This window comes from Kwoniella shivajii, chromosome 10 (assembly GCF_035658355.1).
Source record: "Kwoniella shivajii chromosome 10, complete sequence".
Taxonomy (NCBI): Eukaryota; Fungi; Basidiomycota; class Tremellomycetes; order Tremellales; family Cryptococcaceae; genus Kwoniella; species Kwoniella shivajii.
The window spans coordinates 593360-619371 of NC_085917.1; the positions used below are offsets into that span (position 1 = coordinate 593360).

The window sequence follows — 26012 nt, forward strand, 5'->3', positions numbered from 1 at the left end:
AATATTCAAACTCGTCATATATTACAGAATGTCCGAACGATCATTGGGATTGTGCATTTCCTCGTACCCTTCCAAAGGAGGTGTAGGTCCAGCTGAACCAAGAGATGGGGTGGTTTCAGCGGATATATCCTCGGGAGGTGGGGGTGCAGCTTCTCCAGTTTCATGATTTGCCAACACGTCAGGGTAATCTTCTTCCAGTTCAGCCTGTAACAGGTCACGCAAGATAAACAAGATGATATCAGCTCACGAAACATATAGGCATGTGTATCGGGGAAAAAAGGCTGATTTGCAAACTCACCATTTGCTGTAACATAGGTTCTAGCCATTCATCAGCTAACAGTTGAGGTGCAGTTGGTCTTTCATCGGGTTCAAGATTTAAACATTTCTCAATCCACTCGATACCCATCTCTGACATTTCGTTAGGTTCAGGTAATGGGGGATGTTCATTTGTTGCTCCTAAGTGGAACATGATTGCCCTGTAAAATTTACCGATTTAGCCATCACATTGATAAGGTGAATCTCTAGCTGGATGATTTACTTACCACTCATTATCGAAGTCCAGGAAACTCCAAGGTTTTCTCCTATATCGCCGTCGCCAGAACATCAGCTGGAGATCATCACGTCGCGAAAAAAAATCCAGGTCGCTCACCCTGTGATCATCTGAAGAACAACACATCCAAGACCCCAAATATCACAAGCACCCAATTTACCGGAACGAATATTCTTGATCATCTCGGGAGCCATATACATTGGAGTTCCTTCAAGACCTTCCATCTTCGCATTCGCACCACCACGAGTCCTCGCTAAAGTCTTGTTACCTTTGATAATCTTAGCTGTACCAAAATCGGCCAGTTTGAGTACAGAGTTGGCACCAATGAGAATATCTGGCGATTGTCACAGTCCAGATATTAGCGTCTCACTCACATGTGAATCACTGTTGACAAAATCAGTGACGGGATACTCACTTTCCGGTTTGAGATCTCTATGCTCGATTCTATTTTGATGAAGATAATCTAGACCACGAAGAAGCTGAATAGTGAAAGCTCCGACAACTTCTTCGTCATCGATTTTACCATATTCTAGCATGCCACCTAAAGAACCACCTTCGCAGTACTGATCCGGGAGCGTACTCTATCAGCTAAACTTCCCTTATACTTCCTGAGCGACTGTGTTTATGACTTACCTCTTGGAACAGACAAACTCTATTTCTATGCACTTCTAAGCCTAAGAACCCGACAATATTGGGATGACTCAGCAAACTCATAACGTCGGACTCCCTTTTGATACTTTCATATAAAGCAGGTGATGATTGTAGATCGACTGTAGGTAAGATCTTCACGGCGAATACCGCATTGTCTTGTAACGAGTAACCTAAATAGACTGAACCTTGAGCTCCTCCACCAATATATGCACCTTGTTGCCACCTCATCGAGATGTTTGACTTTGATGCTGCCAAGAATACCAAAGCTCGATCTTCTGATACTTCTTCGTCTAGAACAGTTCCGACAGGTTGAGCGACGGCTTCACTTCTCTGTTGTTCAAGTTCATTGATTAACCGTAACCTTTCTTCAACGGTCAATCGTATACTTCTATCCAGTTTGAGTTGTCCGGAAGGTGATGTTGATCGAGGTAGGAATTCGTCATCCAGGTTTTCTTGTAATCGTTGCAATCGTCTCATAGCATCTATTCGGTCGGCTTCCTTCTTCGCTTCCAAACTGCTTCTAGCGCCTAGGATATCAAAGTGACTGATCAAAAGCGATACACAATTTCCAACATGTCGTCGAAGTAAGCTAAACTCGGCTCTGTCTAACGACAGGATATTGTTGCCTCGAGTCATGGTGAAGGCGTATGTGAGAGCTGCTACAGTCCATCGGAAAGTCTTTCGATCCGTTGGGTTACATTCTTGACAGATGAAAGAGATCCAAGAGATGGCAAGTCGCATGAGGAGTCGACTGAATCGTTCCCAAGAAGCAGGATCGATATGTGCGCTTACTCGGGTACCGTGATCTGTAGCGAAAGAATACCAATTCTCTACCAAATCTTGTGACCCTGACGCTCCTCTAAAAGCGTTTCGTACTAATGGAGCGGACTGAACTATACATTCCGATAATCGGTAAGACGAATTGGCGATCTTCAGAAGTTGACCTTGAATGGACGGTAGATGAGCTTGAGCTTCGACTATACAGGGTAAATTCAGTGATTCGCCAGTTTCGGGTTCTATCAGAGATTCTGCGAATAGATGTTTACACAAAGCCAATCGACTCGTTGGACCATCTGCAATCAATCTGACTCGGTTATCTTGCAAGGCAAACTCAATATAATCCACTTTAAGAGTCATGACTGCGCCAGTCCAAACAAAGTTTTGTCTTGGTGACAAAAGCAGAAGGTAAGCCGCGATATGTCCATCATCGCTCTCCTCTTCATCACCACTGTCGAAGACTTGAGCTTCAGGAGTACCGTCGCCGTTATGAATGATAATTTTTTCGCCATTCTGTGAGAACGTGGTGTTGCGATGCTGAGGTCGAGCTCTTGACCCGGGAATGGTGACCGAGAAAGCTCGTTGGAGTATATGTCTCACGTCATCTGGTTTACCCCATAATGATCCATCTGCAACGATGTACGTGCCTTTACCTTCGAATATATTTGTGTACACTAGGAAGTGACCCGAGTCTTGAAGTTGCGAGACGAGAGCGTCAACTTGAGTGTATTCGAGAGTGTATTCGGCAGAATTATCAAATCGTTGAGTAAGACGTCGACAGTATCTTTGAGTCTTTCGATGGCGCATTCTGGCAGAGTCGAGTAATTTGCCATACCATGATATCATCTCTTCGGTTTTCATTGCCTTTGAGGCGCCGTCACGACCAACAGCATTGGCGTTGCCTTGTGGAGCTCGCAATTGTTGGTCAAGATAATTACAAGATCGGATGAGTAATTTGTTCGACAGTGCACTGTGAGGAATATTACAAGTCGTACATAATGAGCATGAGCTTGTGAGGTGGACAAAAAGCACTCACCAAGAATGCTCTGCGACTACCATGTCCCCTCCTTCGATAGTTTCTGCAGCTTCATACAAGAAGGGACCTTCATCTTCGAGTACTTCAGTCTCCTTGAAATAACTTCCTCTGCCAACTCCCCTCAATCTCCAATGTAGAAGTCTAAAGAACGCTTTCATAGCATCGATCATCACATCATTATATTCTGACGGTAAACAATGGGGGATCTTCCATCTTCCATCAGGATCTGGAGCGATAATTTCATCGTATTGTTTCCTGATCAAGACTGCTAATGATATGGACAACCTTAAATTTTCAATGAAATCTGATACGACCATTGGATTGGGATCGACCAATCTTGAAGCCGCATCCAATCTGACTTTCAGAGCTTCAATGATCAACCGTCCCGGGAAACCAATTAACCTGACTAATTCGTATTGGAAATCAGGTAAATTTTGATCTTGGAATATAGGTAGATACGAAATGACAGTTTCTTTTGCGTTTCTGACCAGATTGATCAAATCAATGAAAGCTCTTCTTTCAAACATTCCTTGCAGATTATCTTCTTTCATTACCCTATCCAAGAAACTTGAATCATCCGCTGCATCTCGTCCAGCTGATATACCACCACCACCATTTGAATCTAATGGATGATATGTATAAGTGTTTTTGCCTGTCAGAGCTTTCTCTTTCGTTGTATTTGGTTTAGTTATGTCTAATTCATCTGAACCTGTCCATTTTTGGAGTAATCTAAGTTGAGTTTTCAAGGCTGTGACGACTGTTGACCAAGCTGTTAAGGCATCTGTTTTCGCTCTAAACTCAGGTGAACCATAATTTGGTTTATCAGTTCTCATGGCAGCTAAATTTGGATAAAGTGCTTTTATAGCAGCTAATTTAGCTAACATTAAATTGACTTGATCTAAAGCATTATGTTGAGGACCTAGAGCTGAATCTTCATCATTCTCTTCTTGAGATTCCTTTGGTAGTAAAACAGTTGGTTTAGCTTTAAAATGAGCTACTTCTTCCAAGACTGAATCAACTACTCTTGCTCTTCTTTCCTGAACTCTTCGTTTCTCTTCGGCTTCTGTTCTACCTCTGAGTTTAGCACGTATCTGCCACCAAAGAGATTGACCGAATTCTTCTCTGAATGATTCAGTAGGCATAGCTTGTGATATTCTAGCTTCTTCAATTTTCAGTACATCAGAAGTCAAAACACTTTCCAACATTCCTTGCCAATCCAGACGTTCTTGTTTTTCTTCGATGGAGACATCTGCACGAGCTAAAACTATTTGTGGTTGTTGATTATTATCCGCTACATCCGCTTTCTTCTCTTGTAAAGCTTTACCTGGTCCAATAGGTCCGGCACCCATTGACCAACCTGGACTACGAATTTCTTCTTCTTCATCTTCATCCAATGCAGAGTCACCTCGACGAGACGGTCCGGCGTGATGGTGGAAATAGGAAACTTCAGGATCATTATAAATGTCTGATCTACCTTTTGAAGCAGGATGATTGTGATTCCCCGAACTTGAACCGAGGGGTGTTCTGACTCCAGGTGAATGCAAACTTCTAGATAAACTATCGGGTCGAAGTCTTGATCTCCAACCATCATGATGATGTGAGCCTAGAGGAGTTTGAGCGGCACCCATCGTGCCAAGTGTAGGTATATGATGTATCGGGGGACGTGATGAGGATGTCGATGGAGCAACGAACGTAGCCGCTCTAGCCAGTTTTGGTTGAGCAGCCGAAGCTGAAGATACGATAGCTGATAAGCGTGATGAGGGGGATGTATGCGTAGGAGGACCAGGATAGGATGATGAACGTGGATTGGAAGGAACTATGCCTGTTGAGAAAAATCAGTAAGTACGGTCATGTCGCAACAATGATGGGATATATTGATTCATCAATGGTGGAGGAGCATGATTTGTGTGCATGACTGATCGTTATCAAGCTCACCATCTAATCCACTATCTGGTCCGGCAGGACCCATCATGTTACTCTCCTCATCCGAACTTGAATCTCCGTCTGGAGCGAATAATCTAACATTTCTTCTTCCGTTCTTTGAATTTGATGTTGTCGGAACGTGGGCGGATGATAATGGCACTGGATCAGTCGCTTGAGTTGATGATACTGGGTCTGACATCTTGCTGTTATCGGTACGGCTCAAAGCATGGCAATACAGCGATACGATGGAGCTTTACAGGTGATGGAGAAAATGTGGAGGAAGAACAATGTGGATAGAAGCTACCGTATATGTGAAATGGTTTTTGAGGTAGATGATGAATTGGAATGGGAAAATGTATGATCACGGCGGTTGATTCCTGAAAAAGAGAGAGAAAGAGTGATTTACACCAATTAAGGGATTAATTCAGATGGGGGTTAACGTAACAATGCTCGTAATATGGAACATGATGGCATCATCAACAGCTTTTCATATCGTATACACATGCATAGTCTTCATGTGGACAGCGATGATTCAGCCATGATGATCGAAATCAGCCCCTATATACATGCATGACACCGAGATCAAGGATATACGCTCCAATGTTGACCATATCGCTGCATACCGCTTCTAGCCGGTGGGAGGTAATATAGAGGTCCATCCCAAACTACATATTGATGACCTCTTGTCCCATTACCTCTGAACATTGAAGGCATATGCCATGGTTCTGGAACCTATGAATCGATTCCTTAATGACGCTGACAGTCTCAATGCCCAGGGATCACTCACGTCTGCTTCTCCGATATGCCAATATAGTTCCTGATTAGACTGGTAATGGACTGGATGACCAGCTTTGGGAAGCATGAATTTACCGACCTGTATTAATCATTTGCCAGGTCAGCCCCTCTCATAATTCGATTTTAACTTTCTTTCAATCAACCATGACGATTCCCAGAATGATGGCATTCGTGTTGGGTTGTTTGTTCGCGCACCTGCAATTCAGTATCGCTGATATCACTCTCATGAACTCTAGCATAAGCTATTCTCCATAATCCTCTAAAAGCGATATATTCGCACCACCTTCTTCTATCCTCTCTACTGGCGAGAAACAGAACCAACTCAACATTCGTCAGCGAAATAATCCATACGGAAGATGTGATGCGCTAGTGCAAATTCCACCTACATTTCGATATCCCACATTCTACCATCTTCCATCAGGATTTGATATGGCCATGGTCTCAAATCGCCTGGTCTGGTCACTAGGTAACCCAAAAATACAGTGGGTGTATTTTCTGTCTCTCGAAGCAATCTCGCTATTTCTGTAGTTTGTAATTCTCTATCTAATAGGTCTTCCTCTAAAAACCCGATCATAGAACTCATTGGCCACTGAAAATGTCCAAACAAACTAAGCTGCCAAATGGCCAACTCACCTTGGCCATTATGCGAAACCATGATATTGACTTTTTGCCCATGTATATCCAGTGTAGCGTGAATGGCAGGTGCTAATTCACCATGAGGGGAAGGTAACAAATGATGAGTAGAATTGATTATTGGATATTTGGACAACAATGCTGCTCCCCAAGTGTGTTTATTTGGGCCAGGACCAAGGTCGACATACTGTCCAAGGCAAATTCGATCAGCTTTCAAGCAAGGATGACAAAGATTACAGTCTGTCCCAACGAGAATGAAAGGACTGTATTCACATAACCTAATTCTTCAGATATAACTCTACTTAAATCCCTGTTTCCATAAACAAACCTATGTACTAAGAATTGTCATAACACATCAGCTCATTCTTCTATCGACAAGGAAAGAATAACATGGACGTACAATCACTCTCCAGTAGACCTATCACGTCCACTTGCATTTCTTTGATCAATTGCATCATTCTCCACTGACTATCTCTACCTTCTTTATCTAGACCAAAATGTACCGTCCATATTCCACCTGAGAAGATCTTGTGATCAGGATAATATGGTATAGGCTTATCAATAGGTATTTTGGAATACGAGTATCCAACACTGATTATACTGAGAATCATCGACGATATTATCGTATATCGTTTGGTGGATTGAATACGTCTTTGACTTCTCAATGGTATCGAGTTTCTTCCAGGTAGTTCCAGATCTTTGGAAACGAACCATCCTAGAATGGTTGATACCATACAGAAACCCAATACTAAGTCTGTCCTTTCGCGGAATATCCAGCCCATAGGTACGAAGGCATAAGCTGCTGTAATCACTGATATCACATCAAGTAAGATCTTCGTTACCAGCGCATATCCAAATACGGGACCTGGATCACAGGCTGAAGCGATCCTAAGATAAGTGGGGAAGATGGACATGAGGTAGAATGCCAGTAACAAACCGCCAAAGAAACCAATCCAATCGGGATATCTATAAAGCGTGACTGCTCCAATGGCACCACAAATAGTCGAGACATCACGAGTTGCTCTTGATTGATTAAGTATACCTAGCGATATGACGGAAATGACTATACCCGCGAAGGGATGAAGTGTCGGACCTCTTATAGGGTATCCAGTCCAAGTCCAAGAAAGGATGGTTCCAGCATCTGTGCCGAAAGTCTGGATAAGATGAATCAATGATCCCAGTCCTACGGCGACAATTCTTTGGCGGAATTCCGGTATAACCACCAAAGGACTAGCATGATCCTTTTTTCCTGGATGGGAAGACAAGGGGGACGCGGGATATAGATCAACAGGTCTTTGAGCGTATTCAGTCATCGAGATCGCCGCCAAAAGGAGACCGGTCTTATTCCACCCTCCAGATGCAGCATGTGAGATTGCCCAGAGTGGATTTGTGGAGTGATTCGCATATTTTATCAAAAGGGTAATCGCTAGCCCAAGAGCAATGACTGTATGGAGCATCGTCAGTGATCATCACATTGACGCCGAGAACCTACTTTGAGCCTCAGCAATCATCTCTTCACTACCTTTGAGTCTCGCCCAACTTCCAAATAGAGCCAGCCATCCAGTCCAGGTACCCACTGATACGCCTACAAGTCGGACTGCTGGCCAAGGAAACAAATAGCATCCCATTCCACATATCACTGCTACAGCTCTATGATGTAGAAGGCCTGACCTCGAAGTGATATAGCGATACGCAGTCTTGTTGCTCAGAAGAAATCCCGATAGATTGGCAAGAAGAGCAAGTTCCGAACCAGCAAGCGCTATGGTTGTCATGACTATCAGTATTGACGAGACTCCCAAAAAGATCTTCGAGTTCGGAGAAACCAACCGAGCTTCCATATAGACCAATAGAACAGCTGAAAGCCCAGTGAGGTAAAGACAGTCCAGAAACATACAGCTACTCTCCGGAGTTAGCAAGATATCTGATGTAGCTGAAGATTACTCACACCAGTACACATCACTGACGTACGCCACGAAATGGCGCCATTTAGGCGAAGGGCTATGTATTTCTGCTGTCCAATCTGCGCCTAGTTCCTGCTTTTGGGCTATAGGCGATGACTTGACCAGGTAGAAGTTGGTCGTTCTGTTGTAATATTCCATGAATATGTCCATTTGTCAAATCATGTCCTTCGTGTCGTAGAGATTGAGATTACGAACTCACCCATTTTGCGTCGGTATGAAGCCTTTACCAGTCGACGATGAAGTATCGATGATCGCAATCTAAAAAGTGAATCGCCTTAGCTTTCTTCAGTACTGGTGTAACAATAAGACTCACCTGCAGATGTCCCAGTTCGAGAACCGCTAGTGCGTCAAACGCTACATCCCAAACCACCAAAGACCATTCAAACAAAGAGTAGTAGGTGTATGCTATTTACCCAGGTTGCACAATTAGCCATTTTCGATGCGAAGGACCTGCTCGCTCAGCTTACCTCCAGGTATATGCATGACGGAGTGTCTGTAATATAGCCAGATCAAAGGTGGAATCATAGACATGAAGCCGAAGAATGGAATCCTCCTATTTCATATACCCTGTTAGATCTAACATACACGAGAGTTTGAAATCACAGCGTCAATGAAATGTTCGAAGACTAGCCTTTTTCGTTTGATAGTGGCATTGAGGGAATTTTGGGTTGAAAGATACATCCATGGAAGTGTGAGTATCAGATAAAGGATCATGAAGAGGTCGTGAAGATCTGTAGATCGTAGCCAATGAGCGAATGTCCATATTTGGGTGAGATCCAGGTCGTACCATGGTGATCCCTTGACGTAATGTAAACCCATCCACCACTTCATTTCAGATCAGCAAGCCTCTCCCACTCAGACCTCTCCGAACGCAGTGATAAAGTGCGAATCTTACCAGCAAAATGTCCTCGCGATTCCTACAAACAGCTCTATATCTACCAGTGCTTTACTTCCTATTTCAACTCTCAGAGGGTCATCAACGGGAGCCAAGACCTCTTCTATCTCTTTTTCGAGCTTGTGGTCAACAGATCTCGTCCTTACCCTCGCTTCTTTCAACGCTGAAGTTGCGCCCGACCCTTCAGATGTTGGACATGTATCACTAGATTTTGGTGGTCTAGAAGGTGGATATCGATGTACCAGCCATTGTAGGAGCAATAACAGGAACCGAGGTGTAGCGCACAGTGCAATCAAAATCTGGAATGGGGCTCTGGGTGATGCATGATCACCAATTCTACCTCATCTTCTCTATCAGCTCTTTCTCCATTTCTGTACCTGACAATAATGAATTAGGAGAAACACACGTAGCTGATACTGATGGAAACCATTCCACTGGCCAACCTGTATTCAATATCAGAATCGGTATGAGAAATCCAGAAATCGAAGTGATGGGAGGACTCACGTGCGACTGCATTGATACAAAGATCTTTCCATAGACCACTTAACCATCCTATAAAGAGAGCTGACGAAAAAGCGGTGTAAGCTATCACGGTATGAGCTCGAGGTATCCAACCTGCCGGGATGGAGCAGAGGGTAGTCATCCTTTGCTCCTTTCTTCCTCTGTGAAGAGGGTCGATGTATCCTCTAATCAATAGAAGAAGAAGATTGACTGACAGACTATCTGTAAGATTGGTTTGCGGGGGAGTTGTTAAATATGCATAGGATCCTATGCATTTGAACGGAGCAAGGTGAAAGGAAGGAACAGTAATGTTACGTTTGTTATTCGAGGTATGAGATTCATTCCTTTGTTCTCATCTGCACGAGTGCAGTTTACTCGTATACGAGTATGTACATATACATGTGTATGTACATATACATGTCACACAATCGTCTGCGTCATCCCCCCACCCCCATTCTACATCCTACGAGAGCATGTGTTGACTGTTGATGTCGTTGTCTTATATTCATCTTTATTTCTTGGCTTTCAAAGGGGGGGATTTCGGTTAAATCCCCACATGCGAATTCGGCCGATTTTATATCATCTTGCTTACGACTTATGCATCCGGAGAAGGAATCATGCTTAATCTCGCATCGCCTGGTATTCCCACCAAATACGAGATACTCTACAATTACATGCATTAACGAGTGGGATAAGATATGGAAAAATGGAAGTGAAATCCTTATATAACCCTAATCCCACAAAAACCTCATGCTCACAATACCGTTCTTTGCATGTTTCCACCATTGTTTACCCAATTCTTTCGTCATTTGATAATCGTTCAACAGATTCAGACCGTGTGCTTTGACGCCATTCTCTTCAGCTAATTCTCTTCCTCTTTGGGGTAAACCTGTGCTTTTCCTTGAGCTTATTTACTAGATGAACTTGTAATTGTGGTGAATGGTCATTTCCCTCGTATAGGAAATAAGAATTGAACCAAGTTTTAGGAATTTCATAAAAATGACTGGAAATCCCAAATTGACCTTCTGATAAAGCACGAGATAAAAGAGTTTGATCAGAAGGTGACCATCCATCACCTCTATCAGGTGTCGATTCGAATTCATCTATTGTCCATTGTAATATATCCAATATCAAAGAATCTACTCGGAAAATCAATACTCCAGCGTTGAGTCCATTATGATCTTGACTAGCTAGAAACAATGGCTCTGGCGACAGCGGCAGTGTAGGTGATGGTAAAAGGTGATGTATAGGAATAGAGGGATTCGATATTAGCGTATCGATGTCCGTTACACTATACTACAATTTCAGCTTGCGACAACAAGCGGAAGCGTTTCTTCGAGTTTAAGTCAAGATACGAGCTGCATAGACGAGAGTGGCCACTTACAATATCCAATCATACCTTTCCTTTTCTTCTTGGTTTAATTGATCTCTTAATACTTCGATCAGTGCATATAACTTATTCATCGTCTTGGCTTTTTGTCTGGGATCTTGAGTGACCTTCGATCCTTTAGCCACCTCATATCCATATCCCCAGATTTCGGCATATAGTTTGTGCGTCGCAAATGAAGCTCTATGCAACGGGTTGAAGTAGGGTGCATGCTGAAAAATCAATACTGAAGGTGATGCTTCAGGCGTCGGTCGTGCAAGTGCAAGGGAATCGACTAATGAGTAGACGGGCGAAAAGAAATCTGATCGACGGTCTTCGTGAAAAGCCGTTTCTTGTATGGGTAGGAGTTTGGTCAAGGTAGGATCGTGTTGATAGATGAGTACACAACAAGTGATCAGACAAGAGAGCAGTAACAGCAGTCGAGCTCGATTAGTCACGAAAGCTAATATCCTTGAACTCATGATTTGAACAGAAGACTTGACCATTGACACTCTAGCGCATTCATGACATTTGACGAGATCCCACTATATATCCCAGAGGGAGTGTATACTTACTCATGCTGAACGCAGGTTAGTGCAGGAAATGCTACAAGCTCTTTCGAGACACTTGATTGTATCCCCTTTGATGTGCTTCCCCTTTGTTCTTCTATTCCTGAGCAATACATGAGATCACCGAGGAAGATCAGTGGAGGGGAGCAAGGGGCAATTGACAAGAGGTCAATCGAGAAGTCAATACTTCGGTTTCCTTATGGCTTTTTGAAGCGCGTTAGTGTATCGGATTTTCCTGAGAAAACTCCCAAAATCTCTTTCAATGTTAAAAGTATAGGCGGAAGAGGGGAGTAAGAGAATTTCATGCAACAACAACATGCGCTGTCAAAAAGCGGAATTGTTCACGCCCAAGGCCCGACCCAATACTGTAGGCAAGAGGGAGACTCCAAATTATTTCCCATATTCCGGTTTCAACAAGTGTGTGTAAATAGCTATATTCCTCGCATCCTTGTCGCGCAATAGCTTTACACTGTTATTGCTATTGTCAGATACCACGTCCACAGGGTCATGGATCAGTTGAAGGGTGGTAGAAGTAGAGATACTGAAAGAACGTACACATAGCAAATGGATCTTATCGCTTCAGCGTGTGAAGGGATCAGCCGTATAATCATACATATGTATGCAGCTCGCTGCATCTCGCTCGTGTATGTGAACAGAAGATAATTCCCGCATCAGTGTAAACCCTCCATCATAAGCAGCCATCGTCAATATGGATCCTGAATACTTCGTTTGTGTATGGCTATTTGCATTGCACACGCTTTGGTGAGAATTACTTTGGGGATGAAATGAGTGAAAACGCATGCAGACAAAGATATTCATGATCTGAGTGCATGACGAACAGAAAGGGATCATTCGATACCATTATTTGACAAGTGGAGGCTGGGGCAAGTGTGCGTGGGTTATGAGTTATAAGCGGGGATAAGTTGATCGTGGCGGTTGAGTTGATGATGACGGGACGGGTAAAAAGAGAGGTCTCAAAAAACAAGTGGGTAGCGAATGAACCAACGATATGATGGGGTGTGAGGGAAAACAAGGTTGAGGGGAACGGTGAGTGAGTTAGCGGCGTTACCCACAGGCCAGTTAACCAACTAACATACAGAGTCACCCTAAAAAGGGTTCTCACCATTGCATCCATCGATATCGACAAAGAACATTCATTCATCCATCGAGAGATTTTCAAATTCCCACTTAGCATATGGGGGAGACATCACTTGTGAAAATAACAATAGCGTCGGATTGTGTCGAAGGTCAAGAAACGAAAAAAAAATCGATTTTGAGTGATCATCGGACCTCTTCCAACAGCGACAACGACGTGAACGTCACTTTGGATACGAGAGGTACCTATTAGTGGGAGAGAAGAGTATTGAGCAAAACAGGACAGACACATACATAATCTTACAGAGCGGGAACATATCATAAATAGGTGAGTCATCTTCTGCTAGCTGTCACCCAAAGTCAGTACCAGATTGAAGTGTACGGTTGAGTATCAACGGTGGGCGGGGCGGTGTGATTGGAAGATACTTGATGGACCACCTGAATGTCATCGCTATAATCTAAGAAGTTAGAAGATGTAGAAGAAAAGTGATAATCATACATGAACGCGTATATACGCGTTTGTATGAGGAAGAACATGAAATATTGGCTTCACCGTAGCAACTCTCGATTTCGAGGTCTTTATGTCTCCACACATCACATATCAATCTTCCTGTATCGTTCGTCCAACGCGGTACTTGACTGCTCATCTTGTGTCGAGAAGAATCCCATGCATGCATGGCCTTCTTAGTACTCTGACAATTGGCTTTTCTTCCCATGTTCCTCATCCGCACCTCTTTCTTTTCCGGCTGCTCCTGGTAATGTTCGACTGCTAACTAACACTTTCTGTCAGACCGAGTCCGAACCTTCTCTGATTCCCTCATCCAATAGCTAGAGCCGTTTCGAAATGGCTTCTATACCGTATTCTCATCCTACCGATTATTCCAATGCCCTTCCTCCCATCTCACAGCAACATTACCCTTCTTCCATGCTCGTTCCGACTGATACCGAAGTCAATGGCCCCACAAGCCATACAGGAGCAATGACCGTAAGTCTTCATACTTTGCTCGAAGTCTCAGATGATTTGAAGCTAAAGATCGGTCCTTGAATCCTCCAGTCATCGATCGGATCACTCTTGAATGACAGTGACACAAGGGTCAAACTGGATGTTCCACCTCAATCTGCTTCTTTACAATCGGAGCGTTCTGATGATTTGACACCTGAACCTCAAGAAGAAGTTGATGCTGAAGGTAGTGATATTGAAATGGAAGTCAATCATCGAAATGGACTACAGGTGAGAAATATCCCGCTTTTGCCTGACCATCTACTGCAGTCATTATGATTTTTATGCTTTTCTACCTACTGATACGTTGACTTTTCTTCTTACGACAAAATAGTCAAGGGCATCGAACATCTCTGAAGGGGAAGAAGAGGTCGATTCTGATGAAGAAGGAAATGCGGAGCCGGATGTAGGATACGAATATGATGATGAACAAGGTGATGAAGATGATGATATGGAAGAAGACGAGGAAGATGACGAAGATTACGATGATCCTTCTTTCGGTTCAAAGAAAAAGAAATCCACCAAACCAAAGAATGGAAATGAACCGCGAGATAATCTGCTATTACCCAAAAAGAAGAAATGTAAGTTATTTTCTTTTTGATTTCTCGTCATTCACTTTTATTGCGATATACCTTCAGCTCATCATCATTGACTATCTGAATTCTAATAAATTCTGAAAATCAGCCACAGCTTCTTTCCCTCAACGTAAAGAGAAATCGGAAGAATCATCAGATGAAGATTATGGATCTAAATCCCACAAGAAGAAATTCTTTTCTAAATCAAATGGTGGTTCGAATAATAGGGCAACGCCCGAAACTCCATATTCAGAAGGTGATGGTGCATGGAGAAGAGGCGCTGCCAAAAAAGTAGTCACGTACAATGAAGCGGACGTCGATTATGGATTGGAAAGTGAAGATGACCAAGGGGAATATTATAGTGTGCCTCCAGGTGAAGGTAAGTCGAACACAGATTGAGGGTCGCTTGATTACGAGTACGGACTGAGATCGCCAACCAATGATCGTTGATGTCATAGTGGAAGAAGCAGATGAAATCGATCAAGTCTTATATCATTATCGAGATGAAGCACGTAAAGATGATCCAAAGGATGTACCTCAAGAGAATCTAGTGAGTATAAAATGCCAAGTCTCCTCATCTTCCTTTACTTTAATTGTAAGAGATGTAAGAGATGGGCGCAGAACAACTGATGATCATTGGTTTTTGTGATGTTTTTAGCGATACCATGTAAAATGGAAGAATTATTCTCACATACATAATACTGATGAAACTTATTTATTCTTAAAGACATACAAAGGATTCAAGAAAGTAGAGAATTATATAACTAAAATTTGGACATTGGATCAGCAATATCATAACCCATCACCCGATGCACCATGGAAACCAACGAGAGAAGATCTGGAGCAATATGAAATTGATAAGGAACGTATCAAAGAATTACAGGAAAGTTATAAAATCGTTGAGAGAGTTTTGGACGAAAAGGAAGAAATAGGTATTCAAGGTAGAATATCAAAATTCTTTTGTAAATGGACAAGTAAGTCAAACCATCCCCTTGGTGTATTAGGGGAAATATAGGTGGATCTATACATCGCTAACGACATTCCTGCTTCAGATTTGCAATACTCTGACTGTACCTGGGAGTGTGAGTCAGCTAATCGGTGCGCAGCGACATACAGATAAGCTGACTTGGTATTGACATAGCCTATGAGGAGATGAAAGAATGTCAAGGAGCTTCGGAAGCAATCGAAGATTTCCATAAACGTTCAGCGAGGAATACTGTCCCGGCTCAATCCGCCAATTATGGTATCACGAATCGACCAACATATCAGAAGATCCCGGAAGATCCGGACTACTTGAAATGCGGAGGTGCTTTGAAACCTTTCCAATTGACTGGCTTGAATTGGTTGGCATATCTATGGACTAAAGGCGAGAACGGTATCTTAGCAGATGAAGTGAGTTTCTGTTCCAATGTACTCCTGGCTTGTTTCGACTCTGAAGAAGCGATACTGATGAGTTCTCCTTGATATATTTGTCAGATGGGTTTAGGTAAAACAGTCCAATCAGTATCTTTCCTATCTTACCTTTTCCATACTCAAAGACAATATGGACCTTTCCTGGTCGTAGTACCATTATCAACAATCTCAGCATGGCAAATGCAGTTTAGAGTTTGGGCTCCTGATTTGAATGTCATCTGTTATATGGGTACATCAAGATCAAGAGAAGTGATAAGACAGTTCGAATTTGGGCCTCTGAAAAACCTCAAATTTAACGTCTTGTTGACTACTTACGAGTTCATCTTGAAGGATAGACAAGATTTACAGCAGATCAAATGGCAATCCCTAGCGGTGGATGAGGTATGTTTGACTTAACAAGCTATAGCCCATGGGTGAGATCTGTATAAGGGCTTAAGTAAAACTAACTGTGGTTCTTAATACAGGCTCATAGACTCAAGAACCACGAGTCCCAACTTTACGAAGCGTTAAAGAGTTTTTGGACCGCTTCAAGATTATTGATTACGGGAACGCCACTACAGAACAATGTGAAGGGTAAGCTGGGCATGAGATCTACTGTACATATCGACTTGCTAACCTTGTATATTCTTTTCCAGAACTCTTGGCATTGATGCATTTCCTGATGCCCGAAAAGTGTAAGCTAAGATTTCCCCCTCCGCGAGGAACAGCTTGGTTGACAGCTGGATTATTCCCTTGTAGTCCAACTGGCGAATGATTTCGATCTCAATGATGCCGATCAAGAAACTAAAATCAAGGACCTTCACGAGAAGCTTGGTACGCTCATGTTGCGTCGATTGAAGAAGGATGTCATCAAGGAGCTACCCAGTAAATCAGAAAAGATCTTGAGGGTCGAAATGTCTGCTATGCAAACGCATTATTACAAGAGTGAGTAATAGATATGAAACGGAAAAACGTGCAAGAATAAGGCTGGACGCTGATCGTTTTTCGGTAGACATTCTTACGAAGAATTTTGCTGTCTTGAGCAAAGGTGGAACTCAGCAAGTCAGTTTGATGAATGTTGCTATGGAGCTCAAGAAAGCATCGTAAGCTACTTCTCTTCTTCATCAGTTGAGACACCTCGAACTGATGAGGAATTAGGAATCACCCATATCTATTTGACGGAGCCGAAGACCGAAACAAAGCCTTGAACGAAGTGCTCAAAGGCCTAGTGATGAACTCCGGTAAAATGGTACTATTAGATAAACTCCTAGCACGACTAAAAGCCGATGGTCATCGAGTTCTCATCTTCTCCCAAATGGTTAGATTGTTGGATATCATGTCGGATTATATGAGTGCCAGAGGATACATCTTCCAACGGCTTGATGGTGAGTGCGACCTCTACATACTCGCTTGACTTGAATCACTGACGTTATGGCTGTCGTACAGGTACTGTTCCTTCCGATGTGCGAAAGAAATCCATCGAAGCTTTTAACGCCCCCGGTTCTCCTGATTTCGCTTTTTTACTATCCACTCGTGCTGGTGGTTTGGGTATCAATCTCGAAACCGCTGATACCGTTATCATCTTCGATGTAAGTTTCATTGGCAGGTATCGAGATGATGTCGCTTACGTCGTTGGCGTTCAGTCCGACTATAACCCTCAAAACGACTTGCAAGCCATGGCTAGAGCGCATCGTATTGGTCAACAACGGCATGTTAGTATCTACCGTTTCGTCTCAAAAGGTACAATCGAAGAAGACATTCTGGAAAAAGCCAAGAGAAAAATGATTTTGGAATATGCTAGTGAGTGAAGGTCCTCGAGGTTCATTGGCTGTAGATATTGACGTGACGATTAGTCATCAATCAAATGGACACGACTGGTGCTCATATTAACGGAAACGGCGCACCAAAGGAAAAGAACGGGGATTTCTCAAAGGAAGAACTGTCTGCTATCCTCAAATTCGGAGCCCAGAACATGTACAAGACAGATGATAATGCTCAAAAACAGAAGCTGGAAGAGATGGATTTAGATGATATCTTGACCAAAGCCGATGCTTTCGACACCGAGTCTGCTGCTCAACCAGGAGGAACATCTCTGGGCGGAGAGGGATTTTTATCTCAATTCGCCGCAATTCAAGATGTCAAGGCGGATGCGGATGACCTGAGCTGGGACGATATCATTCCCGTTGAAGAAAGGACTAAAGCCGAAGAAGAAGAAAAAGCTGCTCAAGCCGAAGTCCCAATTTCCTCTTCACGAAAAAGAGCTGCTGCGAGACCACCAGGAACTTATGAAGGAATGGACTATGATGATCATGACGGTAGTAGTAAACCCGGTTCACCTGGTGAGAAGAAGCAGAAGGCTGCCAGTCAGCCAAGAAAGACTACCGCTCAAAGAGCATTGGAGCTGAAAGGTGAGTAAAGGTCCTGCTTATTTGCGTACAAATGTCTTGCTGGGCTGACGTAGCTGCTTCAGAACGAGATCTACGAGTTCTGATTCGAGGTATACAGAAATGGGGAGATATCAGATTACGATATGAGCCAATAGTGAAAGAAGCGAAACTTGAAGCTAAAAACAGAGTTATAATCATTCAGACATGTGAAGATATAATTACTCAAGCTGAAGAAGCTGTCACCAATCACAGAAATCATATAAGAGAGTTACAAGAAAAGGGAGAACCTATCAGTTCATCATTGAGACAAAAAGCAGTTTTATTCACCTATAAGACTGTCACTGCCATTAATGCGGAAACTGTCGTTGCGAGATATTATGAACTTAAAGCTTTAGTAGAACATTTCAAGAGAATAGAAGATATCTCAACTTATTCAATTCCTTATGATAGTCTAAAGCCAACAATGAACTGGACAGTAGACTGGAACGCCAATGATGACGCTCATTTGTTACTTGGAATATGGAGACATGGTTTTGGAAGCTGGGAACCTATTTCTCAGGTGAGTAAACTCTTCCATCGCCTGAGATTGCAATCTCAGAAGTTATACTAATATTGCTTCGATCTTCGGCAGGATCCTGAGCTCGACCTGAAAGATAAGATTTTCCTAGAAGATCCCAAATCGTCAAAAACAGCAGAACCAAACGCACCTAAACCTGGTATACCTGGTCCTATCCATCTTGTCCGACGTGGAGATTATCTTTGTCAGTTCCATTCGTAACGCGTATTTCAGATGAGCATTAGGAGACTAACCTATGACTCAGGTGGCTTGATTCGGGAATATGAAGAGAATCGAAGGGTGTTAGTCGAACAACAAGCTTTGATCGCTAACATGCCAACGAAAGAAGGATTCGGATTTGAACATCCACCTTTACCCACCATGGTAGCTGGACCATCGGCTAAACGCAGTCCATCAATAACAGCTTCTGCGAAAGATAGTGGTAAAGGTAAAAGAAGGAAAACACCTGAATACACAGACTCAGATGATGAATCAAGCTAGTAAGTCTCGGTTCTATCTCGATTACATCTCCTATGAGGTCCATTAGCTGATAAAATCGCGCGAAACAGTGAATCAATGGATGAAGTTGCTGTAAAAGAAGCCTTGAGACCCGCAAAGAAACATCTAGTACGTTGCTTCCCTTTCGATCTCAGCTTGCTGATTTACTTCGTGTGCCCCACTAATATTCATCTTCCAATATCTTATAGAAAAAGCTAAAGTCCGGAACCGACAATCTGAGTCGTGAAGATAAAATCGCAGCTTTGAAAGAGTGTTTAGCGGGAATAGGAACGCGCATAGATGAAATTGTAGCTGAAAAACAGACTGCTGGATTGGATAGTAACAAATGGAGAAAGCATTGTTGGGTGTGAGTACTGTCGTAGGCACTATATCCAATCCGGGCACAGGTGTCGTGACATGCCAGTCACTGATTGCGCGCAATACTGGTATAGGTTTGCGTCTTATTTCTGGCCCAGGACAGGTGTGAATTATGCCAAATTGATGGAGATCCATGGCAAGATGGTCGTAAGTTAATGCACTTCAAACGTGGAGAGGAAGGAAACAATAGCTCATTCATCGGTGTACTTATTCGATTCATAGGGCAACGTATCAGGAGCCCCAGCGAAGAAACCAAAGGCTAAAAGGAAGTCTGAACCTGCAAGCGATAGACCAAAGAAGAAAGCTAAAGCGGAACCACAACCGAAAGCTGAACCCGTGAAGTCCGAATCATAAGTCAACGACCAGTCATCTCATCGTCTAGAGTTCACGTTGTATGAGAAGTTTCTAAAAATGTGCAGGAGAAAAGAATGATTGATGAGATGTGGCTTGTCTGTCGTTGGGCATGTGGGGTCTAATTTGACATGGACATGTTTGTCATCGGGTTTTTTAACTTCATGCATCATGCATTATTTCATGTTCGCGTATGATCAGGTCAAATGTTGACGACACTGTTGCATGAGATGGTGTGTGCTTCAGCGACGACCTTCCATTGGTAGCTGTGCGTAGATGTGACCTTTTAATTCCTCGAATGACACCGATTCTCAGCCAGAGTATTCCAAAAGTCTCCTCGCCAAAACATTTTATTGCAGCATGGTCCATTTTCAAACAATCTTAATCCAAGACATGCCATCTTTTCCTGCCTGCTCGATGTTCTACATTCACGTTGACAAGCTTCATACCTATGATGTTTTTGAATGCATGTGATTCTAAACGATTCTCATATATAACGCATCGATCAATGTCGAGAGTTTTGTTTTCCTTTCTTCACCACTTGGTCCCAAAACTTCTTGCCTCCTACCCAAAAATCCCCCCTTTCATTCTGTACACTGACACGTCTGGACGTGATCGTGATAATTCCTCCCAAAAACTTCTTATATATCAACTTTTAAAAGACTTCTGGAGCCGGTCTCCTACTATTTAACTTTTAATTACACTCACTCATTTCGAAATTTTCAACTGTTTAACAGAAGAAAATTATAAAAAACCAAAAAAATCCCCATATTCACTTACCTTTCCTTCGGCCTATTTCATACTCGGTACTCCGCTCAATATGGTTTTAATCGACTTGCAGAAAGTCCTATCCACTTTGGGATTAGTATCTTCTATCGCTAAGCCTATACCTCTAGTCGGAGGTTTAGCAGGAGGATTGCTTGATTCTGCAGGTGGTGTAGTTGGAAGTGTTGGTGGGTCTACTGGATCCCTCAATGGTCTTTTGGGTGGAAGTACGAATGGTATAATTGCAGCTGTCAATATTGGAGATGATTACAACTCGACAAATATCGATTCTGATTCTGACACAACCAATTCGACCACGACAACGACAATAACGAGCGACAATTCAACAAGTTCAGGAGGGGATGTCGTATCTGCTCAAAGTTCAGATACATCATCATGTAGTATAACACCATATTCACCACCTTCCCCAGTGGTTCTAGAGGGCTTTGCACCTTATGATGCGAATAAAGCCTTGATTTATAGATATCGACAACAACAATCGGTAAATCTAGGATCTTGGTTCGTCCAAGAACAATGGATGAATCCTTCTTTATTCACTTGCGCAAGTGGGAACAAACAAGCTGAATTTGATGTTGCGAACGGCTGGGGAAGTGTCGATAATGCTAGACAAGTATTGGAAAGGCATTGGGATGAATGGATCACAGAAGATGATTTCAAATATCTAGCTAGTATCGGTATCAATACAGTCAGATTACCTATCGGATAGTAAGTTCTCTTTCTAGATATCGGAGGTAGAAGATAGACTGATAAAGTGGACATTACGATTCAGTTGGTCACTCGGTCCTGTCTATTGTCAAGGAACAGCATTCGAATCTGTTTCTGCTGCCTATGTAAATTCTTGGCCGAGAGTTGTTCGAGCTATCAACTGGGCTGAGAAATACGGTCTTGGTGTACTTGTCGATTTACACGGTGAGTATCTCTTATAACACCGTATGGGCGTGGGTAAGCACGACGTCAGTATTGACTAACGAGATATAATACAGGTGCACCCGGAAGTCAAAATGCACAAGCTCACTCTGGTGTTTCCGATGGTCAACAAAACCTTTTCAACAATCCAACGAATGTTCAACTCACGATCAATATCCTAACATACTTGACTCAACAACTCGTCAAAGTCAATAATGTTGTTGGTATTCAAATCTTGAATGAGCCAAGTAACGTCGATAGTTTACCTTCTTTCTATTCACAAGTGATAGATGTTCTTCGTCAAGTTTCACCTGAAGCCGCAGCTTTCCCATTCTACATCAATGACGCTTTTGATATGTCTAGATTTGCAGATTACATTTCTACGAGAAAAGATTTCGTTGTATTGGACCATCACTCTTATTTCGTTTTTGATGATGCCAATTCTCAAGCTACTCCAGCTTCACAATTGGTAGCTTCCCTTCAACCTGGTCAAGGTAGTTTATCACAGCAAATCATAGGTGTCGCCGCTGAAGAAAGAAGAAATATTGTCATTGATGAGTTTTCATGTGCTCTTTCCAATCAAGCTTTGTCAAACTCACAAGATCAACAAGGGGATAGAAGACAATTCTGTACAGGTCAAATGGAAAGCTACACTAACGCTACAGCAGGTTACAGTTTCTGGAGTGAGTTCATCTTACTATCCCTTTTCTCAAGCAAATGTTGTAACTTACTTACCTAAATATAATAGGTTACAAAACCGAGAACTGTGCTTCCGATGTTAATTGGTGTTTCACTTCGGCTGTCGGTTCTACTCTTCCGACTACTTTCTTCTCGTATCCCAACTCGACCATTCAAGCTATTCAAGGTGGAGCCACGTCTTCTCCTCCACAAGATCCTACAACCGACACTTCCTTCTTATCATTCGGTACTTCGTCTCCGTCCGATGCCAATGATTACGCGCCTCCTACCACAGATGATTGGTTAGCTGCTATGGGTGCCAGTGATCCTGAATTCGATCAAGTCACTGCAGCTTTGGCAACTACCGAATTTGATTCTGCACCAAACTCTATTCCTTCTGCTGCCATCACAGCGTCCTCTTCTTCCGAGACTGCTTCTTCCACATCAGTTCCTGATTCTACCACTACTACACTTTGGTCAGGGTTATCTACCGGTTTCCCTTCCATTCCAACTGCTGATGACGCCGCTCAAGCTGCGTTCGCTTTTGATTCAAGTATCAATTCCGCTACTATACCTTCATCTCGAACCCAACTTGAGCAAATTGGCGCTAAGAAGCGATCATTATCCTTGACTTCATTACCTCAAAGAGCTTTCCTCTTATCTTCTTCATTGCAAAGACATCGATTCGTAGCTCGATCCGCCAGAGTCCACTCTCGAAGACACTCAAAACCCATTCGAAGAGATGTCGCAGATGGTGAAAGTGCGGTAGTGTACACTCCTGAACAAGCTGCTATCGCCAAGGGTTACGCAGATGGATGGAAAGCAGCCAAGACTTTCGCCGCCTTTGACAATTCAAGATTAGGTAAAGACCGCACATGATATTGATTATTGATACCGTAGCTGATGCCATTTGACTAGGTTTCACCGGGCAATTTATCTCTGACGCTTTGAATGCGATGGATAATAAGATCGTGAGCGGTGACGAGGGATTCTATAAGACTTGGTTCAGTGAGTATCTATTCCCGCTTCACGTCGTTGTACAGTATCTGACATCGCGAACTGTGAAATCTGCAGTGAAAGGTCTCGCCGATGGAGAAGTCCAAGTCATCAAGCTTCTTGCTATGCAATCCCAAGGGCCTCAATAGAACAACAAGGAATATACGTTGTAGATGTCAAGTATAATGTAGAATGTAAACAACATGCAAATATCTTGTATTATATCTTGCTCCTCGATGTCAACTTTCTTCTTGACTAAGACTGCGGATCGTCATCGCGGGGTATCTAACCGGAAAGAAACAAAATCATTATACTATCAATATCACTAACCCTTTAAAAGGTATTCCTTTCTCTTGTTCATCGACGTTGATGACTTGTACACCATAAGACCCTACACAAGACAGTCGCGACATTAACAGCAGGTCATAGGTTGTACTACATGCCGTCAGCCATCCTTCTCAATCCGCCATGATCAATCTTATATCGCGCAACGTTGTGTTCCGCAATATTCGAATAACATCGCCTGCTAAAATCCTCTTAATATTCTTCATCCTCGTTGTCTATTTCTCCTTCTCTTTCGGCACATCTCATCCACCTTCTTTCCTCAGCGATCCGGAAGCACACGCTCACCTGACGGATGCTTCCCTACCAGAATTAGTCGAACTACATGATCAGGTGAAATCGGACATACTACAATACAAAAAGTTTAGTCCGAGCGCAACTGCTGAAAAGTTGAGATCTCCCATATACCTTCCGGACGGTTCAGTAAATTTCGATCCTGATCTCAAAGCCTATGTTGACAGATTAAGGAAATTCGTGGATGAATATCTTCGCAATACACCGGAAAAGATACGTAGAGGTGCACAAAACACTCTGAATGATATCAATAAACGAACACCACCTACTAGTCGACCTGATACTTTCCCTTCCAAAGTATGGTCTACTCATCCGTTCGGATTTGATGGAGTAGAAGAAGGGTTTGGTTTATGGAGGAAACTTTTACCTTTGCCATTATCACCAAGACTCGTCAATGAGATATCGACAAGAAAGGATATAGGTTGGCTGAAACCGGTTCGTGAAGGTCAGGAATGGGAAGTGATAGTAACAGATGATGATGGATTAGATAAGTGGATGTCAGAATGGACTGCCGAGAGAATCACCAGAGGAGAAATGGGACCAGGAAAATGGTCTCGATTATGGGGTAGACTAGAGAAAGGTGTTTTGAGAGCGGATTTGTTTAGGTGAGCTGTTTCCGTTTCTTCTCTTTGAATAACGGTTGGGTGGTCTAACATGACTCATAGATATGTATCTATGTTTGCTGCAGGAGGGATATACTCTGATTCTGATACCATGGTCAGTGGACATTTCTTGCGATAGTAATAAAGGACCGACTATGCTCATGTTTGGTAATAGCCTATTTCACATCCCTATGTATGGGGTTTACATGCCCCATCCATCCTACATCCCGATATAGAAACTCTGACAAAACTCATACAACAAACCTCTTCGACTACTCCTTCTCTACCGATAAAAGATAGGCTGAACCCTCGTCATTCAAGTGATACCAATATATATACCCAGCACAATGATACCAATGAAACTATAATCAACTTGCAATCTTATAATCCACCTTATTCATCACTCTCGCGACGAGCACCTGTATCCATCACCGAATTGCCAACAACTATTCTGAATCCCGAAATATCAATGATAGTAGCCATAGAATGGGACAGTATGATAGGAAGAACATTGAGCATGTGGAAACAGTGGACTTGGTTTAGATATAAGAGAAGTTGGCCAGACTGCTGTTATCCTCGGGGATTGGAGATGGTCCAGAATTTATTAGTAGTGAGGTGTCCCTTCCTCTTCCAAGTCATCCAGGAACAGAAGCTGATAAGTAGTCATTGACAAGTCAAAACCTTTCCACCCTATCATGCTCGATACTCTAGCGACCGTTGCTGAGCTCGTGGATACCGGAGTGGCCAATCGGCTTAGTCCAGTAAGTGCAGACATCTCTAATATCAAATGCAAAGTATCAGACACTGATACTCCTGATTACAGCTCGATCTTACAGGCCCCGGTCCTTTGTGAGCTGAAAGTAACCGTTGTAATCGAGCATACTAGCTGACGACATTTATACAGTACGGATGCTGTCCTCCGCTATCTCCTCGTCCAATATGGGGTCACAGCGGCTGATCTAAGATCCCTTCGAGGCCCCGTCAGAGTAGGCGACGTATTGTAAGTGAATATCCCTCTACCAATCTCGTCTTCCACCACCGTGTGCTAATCTGTATTAAAGGATATTACAAGAAGAAGCCTGGCATGCTCCAAATAAAGCTATTCGTCGACTCTTGTCTCATGTACAATCGTTTGGAGGCAAAGTCACGGATAACACGAATGGGAAGGATCCTTGGTTATTCGGGCTGGGGTGGCAAAACTGGCAAAGTGGGGGCAAGAAGGTATCATATCATGGGCTGACAGGTATTGTGAGTTTCCTTTGATCTTTCGTTGGTGATACATTCCTACTAACGTATCGCGCAATTTAGTGGAAAGGTAATCAATGATATTGTATGCATGCATACGAACCTCAAAAGTTTATCTTCGGCAAACCCGCATACATCCTTTCATATTCCTGGAGAACCGTTCCTGCTCCGAGGTGTTTGAGCGTAGCCATCCTTTCATTCAGCAAAACATCCGAGTCGTTATACAATCGTCATAATCGATGTGGTGTGATTAACATCTGTTTTTCGAAATGTA

At 42.9% G+C, this 26012-nt stretch overlaps 6 protein-coding genes across 6 annotated transcripts; 3 read left to right on the forward strand and 3 right to left on the reverse strand.

Annotated features, from left to right (window-relative positions):
• Positions 1 to 21: 21 nt before the first annotated feature.
• IL334_007111 (uncharacterized protein) lies at positions 22 to 5136 on the reverse strand (the record flags this gene model as incomplete). The annotated part of the gene is made up of 8 exons (XM_062938805.1): positions 22 to 204; positions 299 to 476; positions 543 to 581; positions 650 to 884; positions 966 to 1113; positions 1184 to 2948; positions 3015 to 4836; positions 4950 to 5136. The coding sequence occupies 8 exons, from the start codon at positions 5134 to 5136 to the stop codon at positions 22 to 24; spliced, it is 4557 nt and encodes a 1518-aa protein (XP_062794856.1).
• Positions 5137 to 5519: 383 nt separating this feature from the next.
• On the reverse strand, positions 5520 to 9864 carry IL334_007112 (uncharacterized protein; the record flags this gene model as incomplete). The annotated part of the gene is made up of 18 exons (XM_062938806.1): positions 5520 to 5669; positions 5725 to 5811; positions 5928 to 6030; positions 6119 to 6290; positions 6366 to 6552; positions 6639 to 6700; positions 6766 to 7809; positions 7858 to 8124; positions 8193 to 8261; positions 8311 to 8447; positions 8526 to 8584; positions 8640 to 8731; positions 8794 to 8879; positions 8958 to 9057; positions 9114 to 9151; positions 9222 to 9557; positions 9628 to 9664; positions 9726 to 9864. 18 exons carry the CDS (start codon positions 9862 to 9864, stop codon positions 5520 to 5522), a joined length of 3165 nt encoding a protein of 1054 aa, XP_062794857.1.
• Positions 9865 to 10453: 589 nt separating this feature from the next.
• Positions 10454 to 11570, reverse strand: IL334_007113 (uncharacterized protein; the record flags this gene model as incomplete). The annotated part of the gene is made up of 3 exons (XM_062938807.1): positions 10454 to 10611; positions 10745 to 11013; positions 11107 to 11570. The coding sequence occupies 3 exons, from the start codon at positions 11568 to 11570 to the stop codon at positions 10454 to 10456; spliced, it is 891 nt and encodes a 296-aa protein (XP_062794858.1).
• Positions 11571 to 13596: 2026 nt separating this feature from the next.
• On the forward strand, positions 13597 to 19892 carry IL334_007114 (uncharacterized protein; the record flags this gene model as incomplete). Its single annotated transcript, XM_062938808.1, has 24 exons — positions 13597 to 13737; positions 13807 to 13983; positions 14087 to 14333; positions 14437 to 14706; positions 14786 to 14877; positions 14986 to 15301; positions 15380 to 15409; positions 15469 to 15719; positions 15804 to 16121; positions 16205 to 16313; positions 16376 to 16414; positions 16479 to 16664; positions 16732 to 16822; positions 16878 to 17104; positions 17166 to 17308; positions 17363 to 17519; positions 17573 to 18127; positions 18190 to 18665; positions 18738 to 18867; positions 18928 to 19162; positions 19232 to 19289; positions 19370 to 19527; positions 19613 to 19685; positions 19761 to 19892. The coding sequence occupies 24 exons, from the start codon at positions 13597 to 13599 to the stop codon at positions 19890 to 19892; spliced, it is 4611 nt and encodes a 1536-aa protein (XP_062794859.1).
• Positions 19893 to 20709: 817 nt separating this feature from the next.
• On the forward strand, positions 20710 to 23404 carry IL334_007115 (uncharacterized protein; the record flags this gene model as incomplete). The annotated part of the gene is made up of 6 exons (XM_062938809.1): positions 20710 to 21380; positions 21445 to 21584; positions 21659 to 22264; positions 22330 to 23121; positions 23178 to 23267; positions 23334 to 23404. The coding sequence occupies 6 exons, from the start codon at positions 20710 to 20712 to the stop codon at positions 23402 to 23404; spliced, it is 2370 nt and encodes a 789-aa protein (XP_062794860.1).
• A 319-nt stretch (positions 23405 to 23723) lies between these two features.
• On the forward strand, positions 23724 to 25819 carry IL334_007116 (uncharacterized protein; the record flags this gene model as incomplete). The annotated part of the gene is made up of 8 exons (XM_062938810.1): positions 23724 to 24496; positions 24557 to 24608; positions 24669 to 25103; positions 25168 to 25254; positions 25317 to 25342; positions 25398 to 25493; positions 25555 to 25741; positions 25802 to 25819. The coding sequence occupies 8 exons, from the start codon at positions 23724 to 23726 to the stop codon at positions 25817 to 25819; spliced, it is 1674 nt and encodes a 557-aa protein (XP_062794861.1).
• Between the last annotated feature and the right edge of the window lie 193 nt (positions 25820 to 26012).